This window comes from Macrotis lagotis, chromosome 4 (assembly GCF_037893015.1).
Source record: "Macrotis lagotis isolate mMagLag1 chromosome 4, bilby.v1.9.chrom.fasta, whole genome shotgun sequence".
Taxonomy (NCBI): domain Eukaryota; kingdom Metazoa; phylum Chordata; class Mammalia; order Peramelemorphia; family Peramelidae; genus Macrotis; species Macrotis lagotis.
This window is the reverse complement of record NC_133661.1, coordinates 73,634,505-73,647,186: the sequence shown is the minus strand read 5'-3', so window position 1 is coordinate 73,647,186 and position 12,682 is coordinate 73,634,505. Positions and strand designations below refer to the sequence as shown.

General features: G+C 37.8%; 1 protein-coding gene across 4 annotated transcripts in view; it reads left to right on the top strand.

Annotated features, from left to right (window-relative positions):
* Positions 1-12,682, top strand: part of ERCC6 (ERCC excision repair 6, chromatin remodeling factor) — a 106,280-nt gene that overhangs the window by 12,602 nt on the left and 80,996 nt on the right. For all 4 annotated transcript variants that reach the window (XM_074233137.1, XM_074233134.1, XM_074233136.1 and 1 more), the window contains 2 exons: positions 2,528-2,636; positions 9,376-10,099. In XM_074233137.1, the coding sequence (XP_074089238.1) occupies positions 9,402-10,099 (698 nt within the window). In that variant the 5' untranslated portion in view covers positions 2,528-2,636; positions 9,376-9,401. The remainder of the gene's footprint in view (positions 1-2,527; positions 2,637-9,375; positions 10,100-12,682) is intronic.

Here is a 12,682-nt window from a genome sequence, read left to right as displayed (position 1 = left end):
TACATGTTTCAAAGGAAGTCAGTTTGTATTTAGCTTAATTTTTTTTAGTTCTTATTTTTTTAACTGTTTCATCCTTATCATTGCATGAATATTTTGAACATTTACAGAAACACAGAAATTTCTTTCCCAAGTTTATGCCAGCATGGTGTTTTTTATGGAATTGAATATCCTGAGTTTACCCAGTTTCCTTTTACTTGCATATTTTCTCCCGACTCCCCCATTTTCACATTCAAAGTCCTTATCCTATCCTGTATTTACTTAATACTATGCAAACACTTTTGTCTCCTGCCTTATGTCCTGTGTTCCTGTCTTGCGTATGAACCATAGCATTCCTACTTTCCTTCAAGACTTAGGGAAGCTCGTCTTCTACTTAAGGTCTTTTCTGGTGCCTGAGCTCCCATCCTCCTCTCCCTCCCCCCATTACCTTCTCTATGCTTTGTATCTAACCATACATGTACTCATTTGTCTTTCCCCATAGAATGGAGACTTTCTGAAGGAAGGGCCCTTTTACTCTATTGTATCTCCAGTGTCCAGTACTGGGTCTGGTACATAGTAGTTGCTTAATAAATATTTATCGATTGATTCATGTGATAGGAAACACCTTGAAGTTTTCTCTTTACTGTACCAGAACAGTCCTTCTTTATAGACTTGTGAGTTTCTGTCTCTCCCCCAGCTTTCTTTTGATTTGCTGTGGCGGCCAGAATATCCAGACACAGTGGACTGTGAGATTCTTGGAAGGTATCAAAGGATGAAGGGATGGGGAATGGGAAATCAGAGAGGGGGCTATTTGATAACTTACAGACCCAGTGTCTGGAGCATTTCATAGCGGGTCAGAGATGGCACCTGGAGGAGACAGTGTGCAATTAGAAAAGACAAGTGGTAAACTGGTTTAACTGTCTTAATAGGTGACTAGGTAGATGGGTGAAGTGAGACTCACTAATTAGTTTGGTATGGAGACATCTTAGAAGTAGGGTTTATGAGAGTTGAAGTAAAGTAGATGTGACAGATGTAGATAGTGTAGATGGTGGTGTTTAGGCAAACAAGTGAAGGTAAAATGGGTCCTAAGCCTTTTTAGGGATGAAGGAAGAAAAATATTGATAGGTGAGAGAGCAGGGAGGGGTAGAAGTTCTTATCCCTGAACCAATCATTTCTTTGGATGACAGTACAACAGTATCTTTAAAATTTATCATCCTCTCTTGACTAATAATTTACCACTGTTTCTCTGCTAAAATCTGTGGAGGACATTTTTCAGGCATGTAGACCTGGAGCTACATGCCACTTTTAGAAGCTGAAGCCTTTTTCAGTCTTTAAAAAAATTCTCTTTTTCTTTCTAAAGAACAGTTACTCAAATAGTTATAAAATTAATTCAATTTAGTAACATTTTTTTCTTTCAACAATTTCTCTAGAATACAAAATTGTGTCTTCTTGAAATGAGAGCGAGAGAGATATATTAATATGAGAAAATAAAACTAGAGAGGAAATTTATAAGTGATTGAAAGGTGATAATTAGACTCAGGATTGCCTTTCTTTTCAAGTTAATATCCTAGAAATTCAGGGGAAGAAGACCAAAGAAATTATCTCCTCCCTAACTCTTTGCCTTACTTAGCTCTTTACAGGATTGGAGGTACATTGTGAGGTAAAAGCCTAGGGGGGAAATAGAGAGATAAGGTAAAAAGGGAGATTTTAGGGAGAAGATTGTACTTTATACTTCAAGGATTGGTTATTTATTTTGGTATGGGCACATTGCATTCACCAGTGCTGATTGTAGTCCTTTCTTGGATGATCTTTGTGTATTGTTGTAGTCAAAAGATTCATCATCCAGTGGGCCAACTTGATGGGTCTAGTGGACCTCAGATGATCTCTTTAAGGCCTTGTGGTCAGTTCTATACTTGAATTATCTCCAGGTTGGTAGGACTTCCCAGAGCTTGATCTTCATTGGCGTAGTCTTTGAGAACTTTGCACTATCTCTACATGAATCATTAAGCTAGGATTTTATTGGAGGGGGTGGAGTTATTTATCTTGTTTTTTTTCTCAAAAATATGAGAAAAATACAAGTAGATATAAATAGATAATCAAAGTTAGTTAATCATTTTCACTACCTGAACATTTATGTTTCAACAGTACTCCATTGTTAGAAATTTACATTTTATCATGTTAATCATTTCATTGTCTTGCCACTGTCTTGGAATAAGTGTGGAAATTATACTTGAGAAGGAGAAACTGAAAATATAGTTTTCAAAGCCTATTTTGTATCAAATTTGTTGAAGCTTCATATTGTCCTATTTTACATATCGATTTGATGTTTATAGCATGGGACTGATAGTATTGCATAAAAATATTTTGGATATCTGTAGTTGAAAAGACAAATGCTAGTAATCTGAGGTTAAGAATATATGTGCACAAGGTTCCTCTTTATCATTTTGTCATGTTTCAAAGTGTTATAGATATTAATATCAACCTTTTGAATTTAAGAGAAAAAAAATCTTCCCTGATAACATTTTTCTAAATTGAATATTTGTTATTCAAGGAAAAACAATTAAAGAAGATTAAAGCCAAACAAAAACGTCTTCAAGCCATCCTTGGTGGAACAGAGAAAGATATTGAAGCAAGTCTTGTGGATTTAGAAGAGGATGAAGGTGAGAGAACAAATGTTTCTTTCTCTTTGTTATTACCACTTTTCTCCTGTCTTTGTTATAGAAGTATATAAGATATTAAAGATAATTGATAGGATAATTTTTTTTTGCCAGTATGTTTTTATTATTATTCATTGTTTTGAGACTTGGGGAAGTTTACGTGAGAAGTCTAGTAAAGGCTTAAGTCATTACATAGACACTTAAGAGTGTGAGAAAGCAGATACAGAGGAGGTTCACAAAACCTGGTGTCATACATTGTGGAAACTATACGATTTTTTGGCACTTTTGTGTGTTTTCAGTGAGGAAATAAGTATTGCTGTGCCTTGGTTCTCATGAAGTTTGATGATTGGCTTATGAGAAGCCAGCGTTGGACTCGGCAAATCCAGGCTTTTGGCAGAGTTTCTCCTGACAACATCCTGTAAATGGCTGCTAAGTTTTATAGGGAACAGGCAAGGGGTTTGTTCAAATATATCTTGGAGAAAGATGAATATGCAGGTTTTTGGAGAGCTGTATTATAAATTCATAGATTTTGTGCTGGGAAAATTTTAAGAGATCTTCTAGTCCAGCCCCCTTACAGAGTCTTAGAGAGGCCAGCACATCAATTTATTTGTTAGGGTTATACAGGTAAAGTTCTTTAAGTCTAAATCCAAATTTCATTTCATATTGTACCATTCCTGGTTTTCCTTTCCTGATACTAAGAAAGGGAGTCACCAACAATTGATTGGGGAAGCTTCTGATGCCCAGACATGGAACAGATAGTAATTTCCAGAGAAGGACATAAAGAGGGGAGATAATCTAAAATAGAAACCATCTGCTATAAGGGGAGCTCAACTTTACTTGAAATAGCAACTTATGAATTTGCATTGAAATCTCTGAGAGGAAATAGTTTTATGTATTTAATCTATCACTTGGCAAAATAATAATTGGTGATGTTTTCAAATAATACTTTAAAGAAAAGCTGGTTTGCTGGCTAGAAAAATATTTCTCTTATATCATCTTTAAAACTTGAGATATCACTTCATAAGGAACCTGTTCTGTGCTTTCTTCTGTTTTGATGTACTTTGTTTCTGCTTCTAAAAACCTCTTGTTTGTGTCTGGTCATATAAGGTCCACAATGTGAGATTTTAAAAATTCCTTTTTTTCATTAACATTTTATGGTTGTTTATTTTGGAATAGGTAGTGACTAAAATCTAAGCTTAAGAATATTTTTATTTTTATATGCTAATATTTGGACCAGAATTAAGGCCCTGAAGTGTTTGTGTGTGTGTGTGTGTGTGTGTGTGTGTGTAAATATAAATATAGAGATGCAAGGTAGGCAGTATGAAAATGATCTGTGGTTTTTCAGCTTAGGATGTTCCATCCATGTAGACTGCAACTTTCCTCTAACAGCAGATAAAAATATCAGGTAGCTCTGAGGCAGAGACAGATTGGGGGAGGGAAAGGTGGGTGGTGAGGAACAGTACCTGGGAAGATGTGCTGGGGAGTTTGAGAGGGGGAGCCCCTGGTGGAGAGAACTCCAAAGAGTTGGGAGGGGCAGGGGCAGGGTAGAGTTCCAGGAGGAACTGACCAGTAAGAAGAAGAGGCTTCAGAGGCAAAGGAATCTTTCAGCTTGATAAGTCTGCTGTAGCATAGTGGTGCCAGCATCCTTCAGGGTGAGAAGACTCCCCGAATGACAAGCAATAGAAACCTGTTTAAAGAACATTTGACGTCCATGGTGAATTCTCAATGGAGGATTTTTATGGTGGTTTTAGATATTGAGCTGCAAGTGAATTCAAAGATCACCTAGTTCGACATCTTCATTTATAGTTGCAACTTATGTGGGCAGATTTAAGTAGCCTATGATCAGATAGCTGGTAACAAGAGGTCCTTGAGCCTCCACCTTTTGACTGCAAGGGCGATCCAATGAGATTTTAGGGGCAGCCAGGTATCTAGAATGCTGTAGAGGCCAGCTGGCTATTGCTTAGGTCCCAATTGACTCTAGCTAGGTGAAGTCTCTAGTAAAGCAGCCATGGACTAAGAGAGAGTTTGGGGAGGCTCAGATTCCCAGAGAACCTGACTAGAAGTTTAGGAAACTTTAGGAAACTTCTAAAAATGAAATGAAAATAAACTAGAGCCTAGTTTAGCCTCTTCTTAAGGTCCCCTGTATTCTGAGCAATCCAGTTTTAAGCACATGTAGTTCAGCCAGGACCATTTTTCATTCTGCTCTTATAAAACCCCTTTTGACCAAAGCTTTCTTTAGTTAGAATTATTTGATTGCATTTAATAAACTTTTACTTCAAAATTATAAAGTAGATGAATAAAAGGAGGTAATCCGTCTTTTAAGAAAATTTGCAATCTTCTTAGACCTTAAATGGCTCAAAGGTTTGAAGTGCTGAATACCAGTGATCCACAAGTATTTCTTGGTGGTCCATGTTAGAACAAGCATTAGAGAGTTTGAAGGGGAAAGAAAGGTGGTCTTAATTACATATTCTAGAAAAGAAAAATGAACTATCACCATCAATCTGCCTTATTTAGAAATATACCCTTTGGTTGTTCAGTTTTTTTAAGTTAAATTTTGAAAAAAATTTCAAAGATATTGCTAGAGATTATGAAGTTCTGGACAAGAAACTGAAAATGTTAGAAGTTAGAGGCAATTTAAATTTTGGAAGAAATAGGTAGATTTTGGAAAGGAACTGCTGGTTAATTATATAGTATTTAAAAACGGGAATTTAGGTTTCTGGATTGTGACTCAAATTATTGGCCTGATTAGCTTTTGATCAAGCATAAAATGTATTTTATAAGGTTTAATGGTCAGGGTTAGATTGGAAAAAGGTTTTTAGTGGAGTATCCCAGAGAGCTGCCCTTGATCCTTTGCTGGTCAGCATTCTTTAATCAGATGATCTGAATGAAGGCATAGATGATATACTTCCATTTGCAGATGATTCAGAATTTTGAAGGATAGCTAATAATTTGGCCATCAGAATTCAAAAAAATCTTTTCAGGGTGACATGATGTCAAGAGGCAGTGGGGTACAAGGGAAAGTGTGCTGTACTTGGAACCAAGGTCTGCATTTCAATCGCAGCAGTTACTTGGGGAAATCATTTAACCTCTCTGTGCCTCCTGTTCCTCAACTGTAAATTGAAGAGGTGACTAAATGGCTTCTGAAGTCCCTTCCAGTTCTAGATCTGTAACCCTATAACTGAATTTAATAAGAAGAAATTCAGTAAGGGTATCCATAAAGTCTTACACTTGCAGTTAAAGTCTGTTGCACAAAAAGAGGTTGTTAAATAATATTTCATTTGGAAAAATGTAGGAAGTTCTCTCCAGTGGTCCTGATCCCTATCTGGCCACTGGACCCAGACGGTTCTGGAGGAGAAAGTGAGGCTGGTGACTTAGCACAGCTCCCCTCACTCAAATCCAATTTGCATGCTTGTTATGGCATCACCTCCCTGATATCTTGGTGGTCTTCAAAAAGGAAGGACACACATCATCAGAGGTATAGGAGTGCTGTAATCTTGGTATCAATCAGTGGTGTCTCTTGGCAGACAAAGCACACTGGAAGTTTGGTGGTAGGTGGTGGGCCTTTCTCTGAAGGTAGACAGTGTCTTCCTTCATATGTCCTTTGTTGTTAATTTGAGTATTAATAATCATCAAAATGACTTATTTGCTTAAAATTGTTCTTAAAACAATATTGCTGTATACAATGTCTCTTGGTTCTGTTCATTTTACTCTTCATTATTTTGTGCTAGTCTTTCCATGTTTTTTCTAAGATCATTGTACTTACCAATTTTTAAAGCACAATACCATTATATTTTTAAGACTGATTATCCATCACCCTTCCTCCTGCATTGTGCTCTCTATCCAGGTTGGCCAACTTTCTCTTGGATATTCATGGCATCCTATTTCCCGCTTCCAGGCCTTAGCAAAGACCAATACCTTAACTCTCTCCCCTCTGTCCCTTGGGACCTCCCCAAGCCCCTTCACTTCACAACTTAGCTTAAGTGAAACTTTTTTCAAGAGGCATTTACTTATCACCCCAAGAGTTAGTATCTTTGCCTCCAAATCATAATATATTTCTTTTGGATATATCCTGTATTTGGCACAATAGAGAGAACACTAGCACTGGAGTCAGGAGGATCTGACGTCAAATCTAGCCTCGGACACTTGACTCTTACTGTTGTGAGACCTTGGGCAAGTCACTTAACCCTGATTTCCCCACATCCATGGCCATCTCCAATCATCCTGATCCATATCTGGCCACTGGACCCAGATGACTCTGGAGGAGAAAGTGAGGCTGGTGACCTAGCACAGCACTCCCTCACTCAAATCCAGTTCATGTGCTTGTCACATCCTCTTCCTCCTCCTTCTGTATTTATCTTTTCACTTTGTATCTCCTCAGGAGCATGTAATCTCCTGAGGGCAGGGATAGAACTCTTGTATTTATGTCCCCAGTATCTAACCCAGTATGTCTGGCATATATAGGAGATATTAAATACTTATTTGTCATGAATTAGACGTGAAAGGATAGAAAAGCATTTAAAAAGAGTTGCTCCCTAAAGTAGGTAAGGAGAGAATAAGTGTGTTCCTTTTTTATTTTTGCCAAGTGAGCTTTAAATCACTTTGGAAATCTCAAGAGGTATCATAGACTGAGAGTGACACATAGAATTTGTGTAAACCTGAGACAGTCGATTGGAAAGGGTGTTATTAAAAGATGGTTAGTAAGAAGAGAACAGTCATCACAAAGGGTAGGGGGGGACCTCCTCCTTGATCATACACAATGGCCCTCTAATCTTGTTTCCTTTTTTTTTTAATAGGGTCACTCTACTAGTACCCCTCAGGAATTCTGTAACTATCAGGTAGCTAGATGTTAGCAGGGCATTTAACTATGTTTCTATCGCTTTTCTTGCAGACAAAAATGGAGAGGTGTGGATGAAGAAATAGTACAGGTTTGGAACTGGGTGAGCAGTTAGTCCCAGAAATGCAATTAATGTCTGTCCTCCGGCGTGCCCAAGGGCTCTGCACTTAGCTCAGGGCTGGTTATTTTTGTCAATGATTTTGACAAGGGCAATGTCCTTGGATCTGCAGATGATGCAAAGTTGAGGCAGATAGCAAAAAGATCGGACAGAGGTGGAATTGAGAGAGGTGGTGGATGATCTAGACCATGACACTAACTAAATAAGATGAAAACATAGTCTTCTATTTGAGTTCAGAAAATGAACCTCAGGCAGCTAGGTGGCGCAGTGGATAGACCTTGGAGTCAGGAGGACCTGAGTTCAAATGCGGCCTCAGACATTTAACAAATGCCTAGCTATGTGACTTTGGGCAAGTCACTTTTAACCCTATTGCCTTAAATTAAAAAAAAAAAATTTTAAAAAAGGAAAAATGAGCTTCACAGTTACAGGGTAGGGGAAGGGGGTGGGGCAGGCATGACCTGTCGCTCTTAAGATGGACATAAAACATATAACTAGAGTCAATAGTCCTGCTGTATATTGCCCTGATCAGGTATTCGTTCTGTGTGACAAGATTGTGTAAAAGACATTGTTAATCTGAGACGCGACCAGAGGAGGGCAGGTAGGATGGTGTAAAGGTCTGAAGGTTGTGCCATAAGAGTTGGTTGAAGAAAGACTTGAAGACATGATGGTGCTCTAAAGGCCTTTCAGGGAGTGTCAAGTAAAAGAGTGGATTTCTGCTTGGGTTGAGAAAGCAGAATTAGGAGTAATAGGTGACCTTTCAAAGAGCCAGATTTAGTTTTGAGATCAGTCAAAGCTTTCTCATGAGGCGGGCTGTCTGAAAGTGGAAAGGGCAGCCACTGGTGGTGGTGGTTTTTCACACACTGAAAGGGATTCTTGTATCATTCATGATGGCCCCTAGGTAACTTCTAACTTTGGGATTCTGTAGTTCTGTTACCTTTCCACTTGATACTTGAATCCTGAAAGTAGTATGCCTGAAAGTAGTCATACAGCTTGTGCTTGACCATCATCAGGGATGTTGAACTCAGTATTTCAGTATGAAGGTCATTTCATTTTTGGACAGATCTGATTTTTTAGAATATTCCATAAGTGGAATTAAATTCTTTGTTCCTGTAATTTCTGCATTTGCTCCCTATTCTGAGATTAATTCTTATGACTGTTCAACACGATAGTTCTTTTCACATTAGAAAATAATAATCAGATTCTTTTTTTTCTTATAAACATTCCCAGTATTCATATGACATTATTTCAAGTCCCTTTACCTTCCCCATTGATTCACTGAAAAATTTCCAGCATGTCATTTTCCTCACTATATGATCCATGGACTTGAATATGGTGTTCTAGTTTTCATCTAGCTAGCTCAGAGTAAAGTACAAGCACTTCATGTGATTTAGTACTTTATGATTTTGTCATCCCCTGACCATTTGTCAATCAAAGTATCATCATTAGGAATGTATGGGTGTGATAAAGATATGTGATATATACAGGGTAACAATTTTTTCCCTCATTTCATTCCTACCATTCAAGGTAACAGTATTTAGGCACTGTGAATGGAGAAATTTTAATGTTGAACATAAACTAGTAGAATTTACTCTGTATATGTAAGCAATGTATATGAAAATAGTAATGCTTGGGGGAGTTTGTTGATTTTTTTTTGACACAAATGATAAGTTTTACTTGTTTGATTTTTTTTTTTTTGACATGTTTTCTGTCTTGGCTCAAGACCCATACTATAATATTCAGACATAGAACATTTTATGTCAGACACAAATGAGTTTCCTCTAATCTTGCAGAACCTGGACCATCATCTCTTGGGAGCATGCTCATGCCAGTTCAGGAAACTGAATGGGAGGAGCTCATTCGGACTGGCCAGATGACCCCTTTTGGCACAAAAATCTCTCAGAATCAAGAGAAAAAGCCTAGAAAATTAATGCTTAATGAAGCATCAGACTTTGAAAAATACTTGGCAGATCAGGCAAAATTATCTTTTGAAAGGAAAAAACAATGCCTACAGAAAAAAAAGAAGAAAATTCCGACTTCAGTTGATTTAAATGTTATTCCAACTTCAGATAAAAAAGAAAAGAACAAGACCAATGGGAAGCAGTTGAAAACAGATAAGCGTTTGAAAAAGCATATTAAGAAACTTCAAAGTAGGGCTTTTCAGTTCCAGGGTAAAGTAGGATTTCTAAAGGAAAAGAAACCTTTGGAACCAAAGAAACCCAAGTATGGTCATGGAGATGAAAGTGAAGATTCAGAGTATCTACCCAGTGATGAGCTTCTCTACCCTGAAGAGGAGGAGGAAGAAGAAGATCTGGCACTCCATGCGACAAATAGGCGTGATCATAAGCCAAAATTTTTATCCAAGCACAGGAAGCGGCAGAATAAAATTCCAACAGATGAAACTGATGATGACTATCTTCCCAGCTCCGGAGAAGAAGAAGAACCCATAGGAAGAAATGGTAAAATCAAGAGATGCCTAGATGATGGAGATGAGGATTATTATAAGCAACGATTAAGGTTAGTCATTAAGTTGGGCTTGAAGGAGTCATTGAGGGGCTAAACATTGTTGAGTTGTATAACAGCTTTTGTACTACTAATAATAGTAATAATAGCCAATATTTTAATAGCACTTTAATCTTTGGAGAGTGTTTTTTTTATACATTATTTGAGACTCACCACAGTTCTGTGGAATAGTTATTTATAGGTTTTAATAGTTCCATTTTTCGATGAGGAAACAGCCTCAGTGAAGTTGTTTTTTGCCCATTGTTATTGAAGAGGTGGAATTTTCAAATCTTAAATTTTCCTGACTTCAGGTCTGACACTAAACATTTTACCACACTGCATCATAATACAAATTGTTTCTTTTTGCAGTGCTGCATGTGAAAATTGAATCCTTCAAGCTTAAGAAAAATTAAGACTTCTAAATATTATTTAATAATATTCCAGTTAAAGTAGAGGAGTACTAATTTTATAATTGAAAGACCTTCACTTCTGTTCTGGATCCTGGTTATTTGCTAGCTACAAAATGATTAGCAAGTTGCTCATTTCAGTATCTATGTCCCAATTTCCTCATTGTAAAATAGAAATCATAAAGCTTGCATTCCTTTCCTCTGAAACTTCTGGAAATATTATCCATTATTACTTGGAGAGATCGTAACTATATCCTTAACACATTCTCATGGAGGATGTGATGTCTAAGCCTCTGTTCTAGTTGTTAGAGTTGTAATGATAATAAAAATTCTTCATTTTATTTTGGTGGACTTCTATGGGGTGTCCTATTCTGATAGAAGAAGTGACTTTGGAAAGCCTGACAGCAAGGAAAGAGAAAGCAAAATGGCATTTCATTTCATCATAGAGTTACAGACCCAGAACTTGTAGAATGCTTAGAGATCATCTAACCAGCCTTCTTATTTTCTAGATAAAGGAAGAGAAAGCTAATAATAGTTAGCAAGAAAAATGTTTAAGGAGCATATTCATTTGGGGAAAAACATAAATAAATGGGTAAGATACTTAAAAGAGATAGATTTCTGGTATTTGTGAAATTCACCTATAATAGAGTTTCTCATTTTCCTGCAACTCCAAATAAGTGAAGTATTCCTAGGATTTAATTTTAAAGTTATCTATTGAATTATAAAAAACTGTTAATTCTGGAAGTATACTTAGAAAATATAGAAGATATGTATTGAATTTCTTTTTCTTTATAGCTTTCATTTTCTCTTTGAGAAATATCTCTGATATCAAAGTAATATGGTTAGTTTATATAAATAAATTAAAGCAGATTAGCATGCTTTTTCAGTTAAATTTGCATGAAATCAATGTTGCAAATAAATATTCTTTCAGGCGAGGAAAATTAACTGTATTTACTGTATGTTTTCATTGGATGATGATGACTAAATAATAATAATGATGATGAGGATGATGATGATGATGGTAATAGACTAAATTTTATGTGGGATTTTATATTTCCAAAGTTCTGCTTAGTTAGTTTGTTGTTCCTGATCTGTCATTCGGAGATACTAAAGACTTGTGTCAAATTTAAATACTTATTGATACTTTAAAACAGAACAGTATAATTTTTTTTCAGTTATTTAAAAAATGATCATTAAAATTTGAAGCCCATCTTTTCTTCCTCTGTCTGTTCCTCCTTGGTTCCTGTCTTCATGCTTATATCTTTGAACACTCCTGTCTTTGCATCATACTGCCTGTGTATAGAGCACTGTGGATAGTAGCTGCTATATAAATGTAAGCCCCTGCTGTCTGCCAGAACTCTTAACTAAGGAGGAAGACCACTCGGAAACAAATAGATCCCAAGCAGGCTGTTTATGGGATGAATGGACATAATTAAGAGAAGAAAGGAACGCTTCCTGTAGAGGAAGGTGGGAGTTCCCTGGTTGGAGCAGGGGAATGACAGTTCTCAGGTCTGGGGGGAAGCCAAAGAAAGTGCAGAGTTGAGAGCGGCGCATCTTGTCTGTGGCTCGCTGGGAGGCCAGTGTCACTGGATCGGAGCATCTGTCTTGGAGCCTGACAAGCAGGAGGGGTTAGGTTCCAGAGGACTTTGAATGCCAGACCAGCTATAGGGAGCCGCCGGAGGTTCACTGAGTGTGGACCTGCTCTGAATGGAGGGTGCCTGGAGGTGATAAGGCCTGGACCCCTGGGTGGGGTGGGCTGTGTCAGAGCGCAGTATTAGGTGATGGGAGGGGGAGGAGCCTGAGAGCCTGGCAAGATGCTGTGGTCCTCAGTAGAAATAGGAAAACTTAGTGGGAGAGAGAAGGGGATTTTGAAAGGCAGTTGTAAGTGCAAGATTTAGTTCAGCAAAGGTGAGGGCAGGAATCATCAGCAAAGAGACGGCAATGAAATCCATGCAACTGATGAGAGCACTGAATGGAGGAGTATAAAGGAGAAGAGGAAGGGGCCCCGGACCCAGCCCTGGGGGACATTGACAGTCTGAGGGTCTTGCCTGAAGCAGGTGGCCTCCCAGCTGGGGGGCACAGACCTGCAGCCATTGGACTCATGGTTGGGTCTGCCATCACAGTTGTTAGTACTGAATTTGTCTATCTTGATCAACATTTGTCTCCCCACTAAACAGCTGAAAACCAGATA